Raw genomic sequence first — 18718 nt, forward strand, 5'->3', positions numbered from 1 at the left:
GATTTTAGAAACAAGCAACTGCAGATGCTGGTTTACACAAAAGGATACAAAGTGCTGGAGTAACTCAGCGGGTCAGGCAGCATCTCTGGAGAACATGGATGGGTGACGTTTCAGGTCGGACTGAAGAAGGGCCATCTGTCCATGTCCTCCAGGGATGCTGCCTGACCCGCTGAGTTAGACAATAGACAATAGGTGCAGGAATAGGCCATTCGGCCCTTCGAGCCAGCACCGCCATTCAATGTGATCATGGCTGATCATCCTCAATCAGTACCCCGTTCCTGCTTTCTCCCCATACCCCCTGACTCCGCTATCCTTAAGAGCTCTATCTAGCTCTCTCTTGAATGTATTCAGAGAATTGGCCTCCACTGCCCTCTGAGGCAGAGAATTCCACAGATTCACAACTCCCTGACTAAAAAAGTTTTTCCTCATCTCTGTTCTAAATGGAGTTACTCCAGCACTTTGTGCCCTTATGTTTCTGATTTTGTTTAGTTGTAATGGTTTCAGATGGTTAGATATGGACACGGCGGAAGCCAGGAGCTGTACACTGAGACCCGACAGGCAACTTGTTCAGTCTGCAGTACTGCCCGGGGGGCATCGGAAGCCACCTTGGTGGTGCTCCATCATTCTGTCAAAGAATCTCTGCCACCTCACAAGATCTGGATAGTATATGACACACACAGCAAGCTACGCAGCTAATAGAGTGCCCGCAAAGTCCCTGAGGATCGCTGCTACCCTAGAAAAACAGCAGCTCAGTCATTGTTGTTTCCACCAGTTGGCATCTTTCCCAATCATTCTCACAAAGAGACGGATCCTTGCACAACCAGCCTTCATTACCTCTAATCACCTTTTGTCATGTAATGGCACAACCTATATTTTTCAAAGCGCCCAGGAAACTGAACCTAGGTTAAATCTACCGCAGCATAATATTAAACGAGTTTGAAAATATTGACCGTGTTTGAAAATAAATATTAATACATGTTCAAGAGGTGCCTGACCCCGAGTCCTTTGTGTTGCACAGCTTGAAACAGGATGGAATTAAAGTGCAACCTTTAAGATTTTCAGTCAAGGAAAGAAGACTGAAATTGGAAGCATATTATTTCCACTTGGGGAGCTATTTATTTTGTAATACATTCTGAAACTTTAAACAACACAGCCATTATATAATTTATCATTGTGGTCAACTAGCCGACGGTGGAACAACTACATAAAAGCACTGGTTGTTACCTTAATTTTTAAAATGTGTCAATTTTGTCAGAATAACTCGGATTGAAGGGATGATGGTTTCACGATTTCTATCTCTCTCGGACTCCAATACAAAAATATTTGGACTGAATGATGGAGTAATTCTGGCACACTGTACTGAGGGATGTAAAATGGAACTACGCGGAATCAGAAGAAAGTAAAAGCTGAACTATGTTTAAATAGGTTGGGCGAAAAGAAAAGGAAATAATACTCTGGAGGTCTGTGATATCACACAGCCCAACTCCCCAAGCGGTCTAACTCTCCCCTTTTCATCTTTGTACAAAGGAATGAGTCCCATTCAGAATAAACCATTACTCAAATTGCCAGGAAGCGTGAGGGTGTCCTAAATAGGGTGTAATCCCATAGCCCTGAGATGTGGTCCCGTGCTGCAGATGAGATGTGGAGATAAACCTGGGAAGATTGTCCTTCCGAGACACAATGGCAGCTCTCTCCCACCTGTCCTGCCTCGGTCCAGAAAGGTTAGACTGTCAGGGTAAATCAATGCCTTTGCTGCTTTGGAGGAAGGAACTGCAGATGCTGGTTTACAACGAAGATAGACACCAAATGCTGAAGTAACTCAGCGGGGCAGGCAGCATCTCTGGAGAAAAGGAATAGGTGACGTTTCGGGCGGAAACCATTCTTCAGACTGAGAGTCAGGGGAAGTGAAACTCGAGGTATGAAAAAGTTCAGAACAAATCAGAGCCAGCACCGAAGACCAAGGAAAGGCAGAGCCAATAATGGTCAATTTTTGGCTGTGGAAGAGCTGATAACGAAGGGATATACAGGTGCAAACAGTGGAACTGGCAGGACAACTAGAGTGTTGGAGAGAGAGGGAATGCAAAGGTTACTTGAAATTAGAGATATTGAGATTATTGACATTGCTATTTAAATCCACGTCATTTTAAACTTTTTTAAAATACTAGCTAAAAAGAACATTGTTGTTTTCAATTGATGTGGCTGTATTGTTTATTCTTGTTTATTTTCATAAATATAATACAAACTCAGTTCACACTTAGAAAGAAGTGAAGTACCCAAACAATTCGAAGGTATTTATTCTCAAAATGCTGGAATAACTCAGCAGGTCAGGCAGCATCTCAGGAGAGAAGAAATGGGTGACATTTCGGGTCGAGACCCTTCTTCAATCTGAAGAAAAGCAAAGACGCTTAATTTGATCTTAACTTGTTCTTAACTAGCTCATTATATCACCAGCCTCACATATCAGAGATATTCCCTTTGTTCTACACATTTACTTTCACACCCTTCTCTGCTACCTAAAACAAACTTGTTTTTTAATCTTCCCCAGTGCTTGTAAAGGGGCTCAGTTGTGAAACATTAACTCGTTTCTCTTTCTACAGATGCTGCCTGACCTGCTGAGTGTTTCCAGCATTTTTATATTTTAGTATCTTTTTATCATTTTTAGTATCTCAGGATTTCTTTGTTTTCAATTTTCATTTGGCTAAAGTTAATTTGCAAACTTGTGACAATGAAGGCATAGTTTAAGACATGGTTTATTTAGTTTTACACAGATTTAATTCTGGGTCCGCTTTTCAGATCAGTCATGAACTTATCATTTTCCTGTTTCCCTGTATCCTTGATCATCGTTACTTTTTTGCATATCTTTCATTCATTTGTTCTATATCTCTCTATATCACTGTCTATATCTCTTGCTTCCCTTTCCCCTGACTCTCAGTCTAAGGAAGGGTCTCAACCCGAAAATAAATCACCAATTCCTTTTCTCCAGAGATGCTGTATGACCCGCTGAGTTACTTCAGCTTTCTGTGTCTATCTTCGGTTTAAACCAGCATCTGTAGTTCCTTCCTCTACATGAACTTATCATTGTTCCTCTGACATTTGATTAGATCAAGTTATGCTCATCCATTCATGTTGCACTATGTCCATTAAAGGTTATCGTCATGGCGTTTTGAACTAACCCAGAGAAAAGACCTGGGCTTTGATTATAAAATCATAGGAGTTTAACAGTACAGCAGGTTCGTCAGCCCATTATGCCGCTGGAAGCCAAACAAGAGCTACTTGGGTTAATTTAGCCTGCAGCACATGATCATCCTGTGCTTGTGCTAAATTGCTTGAGATTTCCTTTTCCCCCAACCTTTCAGGCAGTGGTTTAGTTTAGTTTAGTTTATAGTCACGTGTATCGAGGTACAGTGAAAAGCTTTTGTTGCGTGCTACCCAGTCAGCAGAAAGACAATACATGATTACAATCGAACCATTTACAGTGTATACATACATGGTAAGGGAATAACGTTTCGCGCAAGGTAAAGCTAGCAAAGTCCGATCAAGGATAGTCCGAGGGTCAACAAAGAGGTCGATTGTAATTTAGCACTGCTCTGGTTGTGGTAGGATGATTCAGTTGCCCGATAACAGCTGGGAACCATTAAGTCAATAAATTTTCAACTCCTATTCTAATAATTTTAAATCAGTGTCCCCTTCTTATTGACCTCTCCAATGTCGTTGTATAATCTTCAAATGCTTTGGATTGTGTTTCAAAGGAAACTATCCCAGCCAAGCCAAGCTCTCTTTTTAACTAATTTTCTCCAACCCTTGAAATACCTAGTAGTTTTAAATTATATTTTAAGATCAACATTCCTCATTACAGCAAATCTGAGCAAAAGTGCGAAGAATCATCTAAATCACATTAGCTTTGCTGGTCATTTTCATGAGCATGTAAGGTAGAAACAAACCAATCAATTTTAAAAGACAAGTTTTATTACTGCATCGTTATAATGTTCAACTCGATAACTGACCATTGACCGGGTGCTTTTTGTGCAATTTGTGCGGGACTTGATGGCAGACTATTTAACAAGCAATTTGTAGAATAAAGTGTAATGTTAGAAAAATTATACTGGTAATGGTTTTGAAAATAATCACAAACCCCTAAACCACTTTTTTTTTTTAATTAAAAAAATTAATTACTTCCATACCTTATTGTCTCTAGATTGATACAACTAATTTGGGAAGAATTTACTGCAACCTACAATCTACATTTTACTCCATCTACATTACACGGTGCCTCGGGAAAGCAGCCAATATAATCAAAAACCTTTCCCTCCCAGGTCATTCCTTCTTCTCCCTGTTCCAATCGGGTAGAAGATACAGAAGCTTGGAAGTGTACTTCACCAGACTCAGGAACTGCTTCTTCCCCTGTGTAATTCGGCTTCTGAATGGTCCTTCCATAAGCTTGGGTACAGTCCGATTCTCCTCTACCTCATTGCGGACAATGGACTTGGTTTCCGTAACTGTTGTGTTATAACGCTGAGAACTATATTCTGCACTCTGTATCTTTCCCTTTGCTGTGTATTTTGTACTTGAGTTTGGCATGATTATATTTATGTATAGTGTTATCTGATTTTGATTGGATAACAAAGCTTTTCACTGTACTTCGGTACAGATGACAATAGAAAAACCTAATCCTAAACCTGAAAAAAGAAAACTTGCACAGAATTCACAGGAATTATAAATGCTGGTTTACAAAAAAAGACACAAAGTACTGGAGTAACTCAGCGGGTCAGGCGGTATCTCTGGAGAACATGGATAGGTGATGATGTTTCGGGCTAGGACCCTTCTTCACTCTGACAAGTTAGTTACAATAGACAATTGGTGAAGGAGTAGGCCATTCGACCCTTCGAGCCAGCACCACCATTCAATGAGATCATGGCTGATCATTCTCAATCAGTACCCCGTTCCTGCCTTCTCCCTATACCCCCTGACTCCGCTATCCTTAAGAGCTCTATCTAGCTCTCTCTTGAAAGCATTCAGAGAATTGGCCTCCACTGCCTTCTGAGGCAGAGTATTCCACAGATTTACAACTCTCTGACTGAAAAAGTTTTTCCTCATCTCCGTTCTAAACTAAACCGTTACCAAAACTAATTTACAATGGAACAGTTGTTGTGTTATTTTTTCAAACATTTAAATAAATTATTAACATATCAGGTACCATTACAATGTTTAGCAGCTACTATCGCAACATTTATACAGGTACTATAGCAATGTTTAAGAAACATTTAGACAGGGACATGGATGGGATAGGCTAAGAGCGATAAGGGCCAAATGCAGGCAGGTGGGAATAGTGTAGGTGGGACATGTTGGTCGGTGTGGGCAAGTTGGACTGAAGGGCCTGTTTTCACGCTATGACTAAGATGGCGCCCATCTCAGGCGACTGTGTGTGTGCTCATCAGAGAAGCGGATCTACAATCACACATTACAATCGCTTCACACTTTTAAATCTCTACTCCTAAGGCAACATTTACTATCATTTATCTGTACGATGTAATGGCTTGATTGTAATCATGTATTGACTGGTTAGCACGCAACAAACGTTTTTCACTGTACCTCGGTACCCACGACAATAAACAAAACTGGTAAACTGAGTCTATATCTTGCCAACACAAATGGAAATCAATAATAATAATAATAATAATGCATTTTATTTATATAGCGCTTTTCATATACTCAAAGACGCTTTACAGAGATTTAGAGAACATAGGGAAATTAATAAATAGATAAATAAGTAAATAAATAAACGAACAGAGAAAGGAGACAGAAGGTGAGGTGACCTTCAGTGGTTGAAGGCAGTACTGAACAGGTGAGACTTCAGCGATGTTTTGAATGTGGTGAGTATGGAGGAGTCTCTAACGTTTTGGGGTAGTGAGTTCCATAGGGTGGGAGCAGCGATGGAGAAAGCCCTGTCCCCCCAGGATCTGAGTTTGGTCCGGATGTGGGGGGATAGGAGATTGGCAGCAGCAGAGCGGAGGGTGCAGGTGGGAGTGTGCCTGTGGAGGAGGTCGGTCAGGTAGGATGGGGCCAGGTTATGGAGGGCTTTGTAGGTTATGAGGAGGATTTTGTACTGGATTCTCTGGGGGATGGGGAGCCAGTGGAGTTTATAAAGGACGGGGGTGATATGGTCACGGATCGGGGTGTGGGTGAGTAGACGGGCAGCGGAGTTTTGAATGTATTGAAGTTTACTGATGATTTTTGAGGGTGCGCCATAGAGGAGGCTGTTGCAGTAGTCCAGACGGCATGATAACATCAAAATGACTTATAGTGAGATACAATTGGGAAGGGTCTCCCTTGAGGAGTCATACCTTTGCTCATCATCGGAGTCAGGATCTGGAGTGCGGGTTTCTGGACCGGTGACATCACTCGTTGACTGACTTTGCTTCATGTTACTCTTTGTTGATGGAGTTATCAACTCCTTTTTTTTCTTTTTGACAAACAGCTTCTTGAATGATTTGAACTTTAGCCTCTTCTTTCCTAAAAAATTGCAAAACAGTCTCAGAAGGAGGACGTCTGCAACAATAAAAGATAACGACAGAAGGACACGGTAGCGCAGCAGTAGAGTTGCTGCTTTACAGCGAATGCAGCGCCAGAGACTCAGGTTCGATCCTGACTACGGGTGCTGCACTGTAAGGAGTTTGTACGTTCTCCCCATGACCTGCGTGGGTTTTCTCCGAGATCTTCGGTTTCCTCCCACACTCCAAAGACGTACAGGTATGTAGGTTAATTGGCTGGGTAAATGTAAAAATTGTCCCTAGTGGGTGTAGGATAGTGTTAATGTGCGGGGATCACTGGGCGGCACGGACTTGGAGGGCCGAAAAGGCCTGTTTCCGGCTGTATATATATGATATGATATGATATGATATGACACATCACACCAGCCAGTATCTGAAAGGGAAAAGACCTTTAAAATTCCAGTTGTGCTCAAGGTCAATATTGCACCAGCCTTGTCCCTAAGATAGTAAGTATTTGAGGCCAAATATGGCCTGAAATCATTTAAATAGTGAAAAGCTTGGATAGAGTGGACGTGGGGAGGCTGTTTCCACTCGTGGGAGAGTCTAGGACTAGAGATCATCGCCTCAGAATTAAAGGACGTTCTTTTAGGAAGGAGATGAGGAGAAATTTCTTTAGGCAGAGGGTGGTGAATCTGTAGAATTCTTTGCCACAGAAGACTGTGGAGGCCAAGTCAGTGGATATTTTTAAGGCAGAGATAGATAGATTCTTGATTAGTACAGGTGTCAGAAGTTTTGGGGAGAAGGCAGGAGAATGGGGTTAGGGGGGAGAGATAGATCAGCCATGATTGAATGGCAGAGTAGACTTGATGGGCCGAATGGCCTAATTCTACTGATCACCTTATGAACTAAATACAACAAGAAAACATTGAGTGGCATGTTAAAAAAATCTTTAAACTATAAGAAGATGGTGACATATATGAATTAAAGCTATACGTATCAATTTTCTAATTTTAATTTCAAATATCACAATTTTGTTCCTACGTGAGTGCTCTTCCAAACGCTCAGAACTTAATCCACCGTTAGCGAATCTGAAGCAAAGAGCAACCTCAATTAACACATCACCCAACATCCTGACATCTGAAGATCACAAATGTCTGACATGTATGAGTGGAAACCTCCTTCGTATAGTAGAGGCACTGTAGCAATGTCTTTGAAATACTAAGGGATTTGAAATATATGTAGGAAGGAACTGCAGATGCTGGTTTACACTGAAGATCGACACAAAATGCTGGAGTAACTCAGCGGGACAGGCAGCATCTCTGGAGAGAAGGAATGGGTGACGTTTTGGGTAGAGAAGCGGAGTCTCGACCCGAAATGTCACCCATTCCTTCTCTCCTGGGATGCTGCCTGTCCCGTTGAGTCATTCCAGCATTTTGTGTCTATCTAAGAGATTTGAACAGCTCATTTAATTAACATGGAGAAGGATCTGATGTTATCGCGCAAATAGATTTCCTAACCAGTACGTGACTATTCCTCCTAAAAACTGTGCATGACTGGTATGTTGAGTATGGTAACGATGAGGGCAGCCAATGGTGAACACCACGTGGTGGTGAGTTTGTCTAAATGATCCCACAAAGCAAAGGCTCTCCTGCCGCAGTTTACAATTCCCAGTGTTTTATGATACAGGCTTTCAACTATTTTGATTTTCTCCAGAATACCTCTTGTTGGGATGAAACTCGGAGTAGGATGCTTGTTTCAGTCTCATTGTCCAGTGAGCATGTGAGTGGTCCAAGCACCATTACAGGTTGATCATAATCAGAGCCTTTCTGTTGGCCATGTTAACCCATTGGTTTGCCTATCCAGCCAAGAGATTTGGGGAATTTTGCAGAGATAACATTGGTTGCAGCGATAGAGTTACTGCCTTACAGTACCAGAGAGCCAGGTTCGATCCTAACTATGGGTATTGTCTGCATTGAGTTTGCACATTCTCCACCTGACTGACTGGATTTTGCCTGAGAGCTCCGGTTTCCTCCCACACTCCAAAAACGTACAGGGTTATAGGTTAATTGGCTTCGGTAAAAATTGTAAATTGTCCCTAGTGTGCAGGTTAGTGTCAGTGTAGAAAATTATCGTTGGTTGGCATGGACTCAGTGGGCCGAAGGGCCTGCTTCCAAAGCTGTATCACTAAACAAAACTAAACACAACTAAATATCTCTCCAGCGTTTGAGACGTTCTCTGCAAGATGCCTCTATCTCCAAAATATATAAAAGTGCAGGTAAAGAGCATTGGTGCAATGATATAGCTTTGATTGACTCCAGTCAGCACTATAATGAAATGGGGATGTCTATACTGCGATGTCCCATGCGAGTTCACCAACACCCATTTGCCAGCAACTGCGTATATTTAGTTTGTGACACTCACCATAAATACGGCAAGCCCCTCAGCATTTAAACCACTTTCTGTGAAAACTAAAGCATAAACCTCCATATTCGCCAAACAGACACAACATCTAAAAAAGACACAAAGTGCAGGAGTAACTTAGCAGGTCAGGCAACATCTCTGGAGAACATCAATAGGTGATGTTCTGGATCGGGAACTTTCTTCAGACCACAGTCTGAAGGGTCCAGACCCAATACATCACCTATCCATGCTCTCCAGAGATGCTGCCTGAGTTTAGTTCATTGTTACATGTACCACAAGGTACAGTGAAAAGCTTTTGTTGCATGCTAACCAGTCAGCGGAAAAACAATACATGATTACAATCGAGCCATCCACTGTGTACAGATACATGATAAAGGGAATAACGTGAATAACGTTTAATGCAAGATAAAGCCAGTAAAGTCCAATCAAAGATAGTCCGAGGGTGTCTAATGAGGTCAATAGCAGTTCAGGACTGCTCTATAGTTCAGCGAGGATGGTGCCTGCCCCACTGAGTTACTCCAGCACTTTGTGTCTTTTTGGTGTAAGGCAGCATCTGCAGTTCCATGTTTCTACTTAAGCAACATCTATTTACCTGAGCCATCTTCAGTGGGCCCTTCAGTTTCCTGCATCTTGGGGTCTGTCAAACCTGTCGCCATGAGGGTGTTCTCACTGGGAAAGAAACATAAAGGGTTTGTTGATCTTCGTGAATCATATTATTGCAAAAACCCTGTAATACATACAACAATGCCACTACCATAATAAAGGATAAGTCGCACCCTGGCCACTCCCTCGTCAAACCCCTCTCCCATCGGGCTAAAGGTATAGAAGTGCGAAAACGCACACCTCCAGATTCAGGGACAGTTTCTTCCAGGCTGTTATCAGGCAACTGAACCATCCTACCGCAACCAGAGAGCAGCCCTGAACTACGAGTGGGAGAGTCTAGGATCAGAGCCCGTAGCCTCAGAATAAATGGACGTACCTTTAGAAAGGAGATGAGGAGGAATTTCTTTAATCAGAGGGAATTTCTTTAATCAGAGGGTGGTGAATCTGTGGAACTCATTGCCTATGTGTGAAAAAGTTGCTCAAGTCATGTCAAGTGTATTTGTCACATGCACATACACGATGTGCAGTGAAATGAAAGTGGCAATGCCTGCGGATTGTGCACAAAAAAGAAAAAAACGATGCTTCGTATTAAATATTTCCCTTCTCACCTTAGACCTGCCCCCTCTGGTTCATGATTCCCCTACTCTGAGTAAAAGACTCTTCATTCACCCTCTCTATTCCCCTCATGATTTTACACACCTCTATAAAATCACCCATCAGCATCGTGTGCTCCAAGGAATGAAGTCCCAGCCTGCCTGCCCCCTCCCCATAGCTCAGAGCCTCGAGACCAGGCAACATAATTTTGTTTGCACTTTTTCCAGCTTAATGAGATTGTTCCTATACGGGTGGGTGGCCAAAACTGAACACAATGCTCCTAATGAGGCACTGAAAAGCTTTTTGTTGTGTGCTAACCAGTCAGCGGAAAGACTATACAGGATTACAATTGAGCCATCCACAGTGTATAGATACATGATAAAGGGAATAACGTTTAGTGCAAGATAAAGTCCAGTGAGGTCCGATTAAAATTAGTCAGAAGATATCCAGTGGGGACTTAGCCGCGGGACTTAGCTGCGCACGGCTCGGTCGCGGGGCCTTCCATCGCCCGGTTCGGCCGCGAGACGTCTCAGCGCCCGGTGCGACTCGGCCGCGGGGACTTCCATCCCCTTGCGGGGACTGTGCGGGTCGGTCGGGGACGAGCTGTCTGTCCGTGGGCGTGGGGAAGAGAGTGGAAGTTTTGTTGCCTCCATCACAGTGAGGGGGTGTTTGGAGTCACTGTGATGGACGTTTGTGTTGGGGTCATGTGTCTTGTGTTCTTTTTTGTGTGTGACTGCTATGTAGTTTTGTTCGGTACCTTGGTACCGAATGACAAATAAAGCTCTGTTGAACTGTTGAACTGTTGAGATAGTAGCACAGTACCACAATCGAGTTATTAATAGGATCATGGTCAGATCAAGATCTCTGCACTTACAACAACTGCAACTGGAAAATGGCGCCAAATTGGCGACTCTGTTTACTGTCTCAGTGTACTACAGCTATACACTTGTTCTGTATCTGAGATGCTTACCTAATTATGTATCGAAGTGCTTATGTATCGTGATACTTGTACTGAACTGTGTACAAAAATGAATTTCACTGTCCCTCGGTACATGTGGATAGTAAAGTAAACTTCATTGGACAAACACTCTTCCAACCTCATGGGATCTTGCTGCAGATCTGTGATCTTTGCTGGCTTTGAGAAAAGTTGAAGGCCTCCACATTAAAACGCTGGTCAACTCCTGGTGCTCTGAGGCCACCTGACCAGAGGTTTCCAGCAAACCAAAGTAAAATGGTAATTCAGCAGAATTCAAAGAAGTAGGTGATGGAAAGGCAGAGCATTTCTGGAACAAATTGTATGCCTTTTAATTAATTAAGCCAAAGATAAATTGCATTGTTGTTACTCTGTTGCTATGTTCTGCAAGCACAATATACTGCTACGTGCATAAAGTCCAAACTGAATGACAAATTACTCTGCTTTGGTCTATTTTCCCTTGACATAATTCATAAACAATTAAGACACGACTTTTGGGATTAGTTTAGTTCAGTGATACAGCATGGAAACAGGCCCTTCGGACCACCAGGTCCGCGCCGACCAGCGATCCCCCGCACACTAACTCGATCCTACACATACTAGGGACAATTTTTACACTTACCAAGCCAATTAACCTACAAACCTGTACGTCTTTGGAGTGTGGGAGGAAACCGAAGATCTCGGAGAAAACCCACGCAGGTCACGGGGCGAACGGGTACAAACTCCGTACAGATAGCACCCGTAGTCAGAATCGAACCTGGGTCCCTGGCGCTGTAAGTCCCTGGCAACTCTACCGCTGCGCCACCGTGCCGCACTAGATCTGGATTCAAATACAACTGGGTATTCAAAAAAGCCTCAAAAACTAATCAAAGCGTGTCCTCGTGTTGCTGTAACCCATCGGGTCTGGAAAAGAACACATGCTCCGACAAGAAGTGGTCTATAAATAGTAAATGCAGACTTCCTGCTGGAAGTTTTGTAGAATGGTCTACATTTGTGACTGCAAGCTTGTGCTGCCATACATACACAATTAATGTAAATCATTTACTGGGAACACAAGATATCAGGACCTCATTTTGTTCACCTAAAATCTCTGAAGAGATCAAGTACACATTGCATCCACATGAAGCTGGTGCAGTTTGGTCTCCCATCTATCATTAATTTCATACTTTATCTACAAAATGATTATGTTTTGACAGTCTTACAAATGTCTTTACAGTTCCCATTTACTCGCAAGTCTGCACTGGACTTTCAAAATATCTCTTGTTCCAGATATCAGCTGATCTGCACTGCATTTTGAGCAATTTATATTTCCAAAGATTTTCCTTTTGACTGTACGCTCTGTCCCCTTCATTTACATCGAACAGTACAGCTCAGGAACAGGCCCTTCAGCCCACAATGTCCATGCCAAACATGATGCCAAGTTAAATTAATGTCCTTTGGCTGCAGTTAATCCATACCTGTCCATTCCCTGCATATCCACATGCCTGTCTAAAAGCCACTTAAGTATCCTACTGTATCTGCCTCCACCTAACCCTACTCCTGCACCTATTGTCTAGTGTCTATTGTCTAACCCTTAGATGCGTGTTCCAGGCCCCCACTTATCCAAGACTAAAGCCTTGAAATATCCTATTGGATGCTATAACTAACTATTGAGAAAAGCGGACACAATGGTTATCAAGTGTGTAGGAAGAAACACCCTCCTGGTGCTGTTTTAAACCGATGATAGACACAAAAAGCTGGAGTAACTCAGGGAGCATCTCTGAAGTGAAGGAATGGGTGACATTTCGGGAATGGGTGACAATCGGTTCTTCAGACTTTGTCTCCAGAGATGCTACCTGTCCCGTTGAGTTACTCCAGCTTTTTGTGTCTATTTAATGGTTATCAAGATTGGCATTTATCATGCAGTTCTATAGTGATCTAGCCAACATATGGTCTTTCGTCAATATGTGAGCAATGATTGAGCAATTCCAATTTAATCTGCCGACAATAATTTTGCGATATTACATCCCAGTGCAAGCCCTTCTTCTGGTCTCGCAGAGCAGGTTTAATGAAAAAACAGAAACCTTTTTGTTGTTAAGCTGGGGAAGGGGTTTAGGGTCAACAGCTGGCATAAACAGATAAACTACAAATGGATTTTGCTTTGCTTTTTTCTTGTTCAGTCTACATGTGCTGCAAACCAGAGATAATGAGAAAGAAGGAAAATGCTAACAAGTTGAAAATATGTTCCTATCAAGTACCAAACTGAAATGCAAGAGGATTTGAGCAGAGATGTCTTACCCCAGATAATATAGCCCTGGTAAGACAGCACTTGGAATATTTTGTACAGGTCTGATCTCTGCCTAAGGAAGCATATGCTTGAAGCATAAGGACAACTACATGATATGAACAAAAGGGAAAGTGCTACAGCTCTTGGTGCAGGACAATCACCCTGGCTTTTCTTTCAAGAACGGCCATTCCTTTGTAGGAGTGGCACAGTGGTAGAGTTGCTGCCCTACAGCGCCAGAGACCTGGGTTCGATCCTGACTACAGTGCCGTCTGTATGGAGTTTGTACGTTCTCCCTGTGACGGCGTGGGTTTTCTCTAGGTGCTCCGGTTTCCTCCCACACTCCAAAGCCATACAGGTTTGTAGGTTAATTGGCTACAGTAAAATTGTAAATTGTCCCTAGAGTGTGGGATAGTGCTAGTGTACGGGGGGGTGCTGGTTGGCGCGGACTTGGTGAGTCGAAGGGCCTGTTTCCGCGCTGTATCTCAAAAGTCTGAATTCAAAGATGCCGAGTGTATTTCTTCTCTAACTGACATTGAAGTATAGACTTTCCAGATTTGAAATAATTCACCTCCTCACAAATAGAACGGTTTTCCATTTTTAAAGCCATCCACAGTCCTGAAATTGCCGATGGGTGGATAAGGACAGTCAATTCCCTTCATAACACCAAATTTCATCCTTTCCTTTCCCTTCTCTCAAGAGATAGGTAATGCCATCACAGAACGAAAGTCTGATATATCGACCTACAGACACATCGTTAACACATCGCCCCAGTCAACAATGTGCCATTATAGACTCCACCCTCACCTCCAGTTCCACCTCTCCGCCTCCCCTCTCCCCCCACCTCACCACTATCTTTCAGTCTGAAGAAGGGTTCTGACTCGAAACATCACCTATTCCTTTTCTCCCGAAGTGCTGCCTGACCCGCTGAGTTACTTCAGCACTTTGTGTCTATCTTCGGTGTAAACCAGCATCTGCAGTTCCTTCCTACACATGGATGGGAAAGTGGTCTAACATGAAATTAGTGTGAGCGAGTGAGCGAGCGATCGATCGATGGTCTGTGTACACACAGTGGGCTTCCTCTTCTTCTTCTTGAACAGGCTGAAGGGCCTGTTTCAATGCTGTACCTCTAAACTAAATTCTGTGTGGTGCCTCGCCATTTTGGCTCTGAGGCAAGAGTGTCACCACACGATGAGTTACTTCACATGACAGCACATTGAAAAAAAATTACCAAATTGATTACATCCAAAATGTGTCGAGGGGGGAGGGGGAGAAATGTCTGTAAAATAGGCAAAACTTGAAGAGCATATTAAATGTATAAAAAGCATCAGGATGCAATAGGCTTGATAATAATATAATCATCATCAAATATTGGTTATTAATGGATGGAGGGAGGGGGGAGGGGGAGGGAGGGCAGAGAGGGGAGGGGGGAGGGGAGTGGGGGAGGGGAGGGTGCTGCACCAATGCAGGAGGGGTTTGGGCTCACTTGGTCTAGTTTGCTCCTAAAACTATTTTTTAGCGAGGTTGAGAAGGAAGTCCGTGGAACCAGAAACTATTTTTTGTATATTCCTTCCCACAGCATCGACATTCCACAAAATGTGTTGACCTGCAGATAATTTATTTTGCAACCACTGGGATTTTGTAAATCCTAAATCCCAATTTTAAAAGAATTGTGCGTGTGATCATAAGGTCATAAGCAATAGGAGTAGAATTAGGCCATTCGGACCATCAAGTCTACTCTGCCATTCAATCATGGCTGATCTATCTCTCCCTCCTAACCCCATTCTCCTGCCTTCTCCCCATAACCTCTGACACCCATACTGATCAAAAATCTATCTATCTCTGCTTTAAAAATATCCGCTGACTTGGCCTCCAAGGCCTTCTGTGGCAAAGAATTCCACAGATTCACCACCCCCTGGCTAAAGAAATTTCTCCTCATGTCCTTCCTAAAAGAACATCCTTTAATTCTGAGGCTATGACCTCTAGTCCTAGTCTCTCCCACTAGTGGAAACATCCTCTCCACATTCATTATTCTGTATGTTTCAATGAGGTCCCCCCTCATTCTTCTAAACTCCAGCGAGTACAGGCCCAGTGCCGACAAATGTATACAACCCTTATTTGGACACATTTATTATCCACCTTTACTTGCTGGGGTTAGGGGGTTGGGATCGTAGGAACGGATAATAGGGGTGGAACCTTCTTATCTTACCAGATTCGATGAATTAATATGTAATAATAAAAAAGAGAGTGTAGGCTATTTATCCAATACCCATGAATAATTATCGGGGAAGTGGCTTTACATTTTGGGAACTGCAAACTAAACAAAAACAAAAATGGAAGTATTTTCCCCATATATCCCTCAGTTTGTGTGAGGAAGCACACTATGAAGTAATTAATGGTTCTGTGTTCTGCCCAATCACTTTTTTGAGGTGCACCGAAAGACGAATAATAAATCCCGAATTTCAATAGAAAATTAAACAATAACCATCCCAAAATTGACATTAAATCAAATTAAGCTGCAAGGAGTCATGTGGATGTTTTGTGCTACAGTAAGTCAGTCAGACTGCTTCACACTCCATCTAATTTTCTCTTCCACAGAAATCAATTGAAATAGGAAATTGCACAGGATAATAAAAATAAAACAGGCCATCAATTCACTGTGCTCCACTGGGCTCTAAAATTAGGCCTTCTACCCCCCAGGCCTCAAACTGGGGCTGGAGTAAACACTGAACACTGTTCTAATTGACTCTTTTATAATGAGGCTTCAAACTGGTGAAAGTGGTAATTGGCTAAATGTTAGCTCACTTATTTTTGCTAATATTGAAAAGATCCTTCAGTTCTCTCAAAGCATTAATGAGCGTCAGCAAAATTCTGCATTACAAGCACGTGTGTGCATCTATTCCTCTCATGATTTTGTATGCATAATGTGACTTGGACTTTGCCAGTGGTCCGGTGTGGAAGTACGGTAGATACCCAGGGAAGATGCAAGCACTGGTGTACCTCATCTCCCGCCACACCTCTGAACCCAGCACCAAGTCCAGGAGCATTCCGCAGCACACAGGGTGGAGGGGCCAGATCGTTGGTGCATCTGAAATGGTCTTTATTCATCCGAAACGGGAGCTGATCCACTAAACGTGACTTTTGATGAGGTGTTGCGAGTAATTTATATGTAACAACAGCATAGGAACAGGCCCTTCGGCCCATCATGTCTGTGTCAAACATCATGCCTAGATAAACTAATCACATCTGCCTGCATATGATCAATATCCCACCATTCTCTGCATATCCATGTGCCGATCTAAAGACTTGTTAAACATCACTGTTGTATCCGCTTCATCATCAACCCTGGAAGCCTATGCCAAGCACCATTATCCTATGTGTTAAAAATCTTGCCCCCGCGCTTCTCCTTTAAACTTTCAAAAGAGAGTTTGAGTTAAATTTAGTTCATAGGGCTAAAGAAATCAAGGGATATGGGGGAAAAACCAGGAACAGGATACTGATTTTAGATGATCAGCCACGATCATATTGAATGGCAGTGCTGGCTCGAAGGGCCGAATGGCCTCCTCCTGCACCTATTTTTTATGTTTCTATGTTTCGTAGAAGTAACTCAGCAGGTCAGGCAGCATCTCTGGAGAACGTGGATAGGTTACATTTCAGGTCGAGACCCTTCTCCGGACCAGAGGAAGAGCACATACTTTGCATGGATCAGGCCCCTGGTTCAATCCCCTGCACCTCCATTCTGGTGACCATGAGTTTTAGATTTGACAAGGAACTAGAGGACATAGGTTTAAAGTGATGGCTCGAAGGGCCGAATGGCCCAATCCTGCACCTATTTTTCTATGTTTCGATGTTTAATGCACTCACCTTAAAGCTATGCCCACTAGTCTTTGATCCATATTCCTCCATTCTCAGCATATCCACCTGCCTATTTAAATGCTTCATCAATGTCACAGAGACCAAGTAAATGGATATTCTTAAGGCAGAGATGGATAGATTCTTGGTTAGTGTCGGTGTCAGGGGTTATGCTGAGAAGACAGGAGAATGGAGTTAAGAGGGAAAGATAGATCAGCCGCGATTGAATGGCGGAGTAGACTTGATGGGCCGAATGGCCTAATTCTGCCCCAATCACTTATGTACTTATAAAATACCACTGTCGTATCTGCTGCATCATCACCCTGGGCAGCATGTTGCAGGCACACACCACTCTCGGTGTAAAAAATAAACTTGCCCAGCAAACCTTCCTTCAACTTTGCCCATCTCACCACACAACTACTCCCTCCAGTCATTGATATCTAATCAAAATAGTGTTTTTAATCAAATAACGAGGATTTAAATACATTTCTACAATGTTTCCTCAATAGTTTTAGTTTTGTTATATTTAAACCAGGATGCGAGGAAATGTCTTTTCAAGGCGGGTGGAGAATGTGAAGAGTTGTGGTCACTAGAGCATTAGAAGTAGTTAAGATGGAGTTAGACACATTTTTGAAAGATGGGTGAACAGTGGGTACAGAAGAGGGGTTGGGGACAGCAATAGATCGGCCATGATCATATTAAGGTAATGTCATAAGAATAGAAGTAGAATTAGGCCATTCAACCCATCAAGTCTACTCCGCCATTCAATCATGACTGATCTATCTCTCCCTCCTAACCCCATTCTCCTGCCTTCTCCCCATAAACTCCGACACCCTGTACTAATCAAGAATCTATCTATCTCATGGCTGATCATTCTCAATCAGTACCCCGTTCCTGCCTTCTCCCCACACCCCCTGACTCCGCTATCCTTAAAAGCTCTATCTAGCTTTTGGATAATTATACTAGTCAAGGATCACTTGGTCTGAATTGGAGATTATTATTGGGCAGGCCTGTCCATTAGGGTCCAGTCTGAAGAAGGGTCTCGTCCCAAAACATCACCCGTTCCTTCTCTCCAGAGATGCTGCCTGTCCCACTGAGTTTCTCCAGCATTTTGTGTCTATCTTCGGTTTAAACCAGCAACTGCAGTTCCTTCCTACACTCTCCACTAGGGAGTCCCTTTTATCCCACATGGCCAACTCCCGCCTGCAGCACAGATGGGGTTAGGGACGCTGAGTGGGGAAGTCCTCCTTGTCGTCACCTTCCACCCACGCACTCTCGCTGTGGTTGTTGCTTCCCCAGACTCTGCCCGCAGGCTCTGGCCCCCCTTGCGGCTCCTTCTCTGGCACCAGATGCTGTTGTTCTTTAGCAAAATCAGGCCGCACGTGGCATTCGGCAGAGAAGCCTCCATCTCTGCTTGGCGCACGCTGGAGACCCACTATAGACTGATGCAGACAGCAAAATCTGATCTCGATGAGACCAACAGCATTTTTGTCCCACCCTCTCCCCTGACATCAGTCTGAAGAA

General features: G+C 43.2%; 1 protein-coding gene across 8 annotated transcripts in view; it reads right to left on the reverse strand.

The window, feature by feature from the left end:
* LOC144595096 (CRACD-like protein) overlaps positions 1-18718 on the reverse strand; it is a 145931-nt gene that overhangs the window by 50800 nt on the left and 76413 nt on the right. For all 8 annotated transcript variants that reach the window (XM_078402140.1, XM_078402139.1, XM_078402141.1 and 5 more), the window contains 2 exons: positions 9502-9578; positions 6342-6510 (listed from right to left, as the gene is read on the reverse strand). In XM_078402140.1, coding sequence (XP_078258266.1) covers positions 6342-6510; positions 9502-9578 — 246 coding nt within the window. The remainder of the gene's footprint in view (positions 1-6341; positions 6511-9501; positions 9579-18718) is intronic.

Source organism: Rhinoraja longicauda, chromosome 7 (genome assembly GCF_053455715.1).
Source record: "Rhinoraja longicauda isolate Sanriku21f chromosome 7, sRhiLon1.1, whole genome shotgun sequence".
Lineage (NCBI taxonomy): Eukaryota > Metazoa > Chordata > Chondrichthyes > Rajiformes > Arhynchobatidae > Rhinoraja > Rhinoraja longicauda.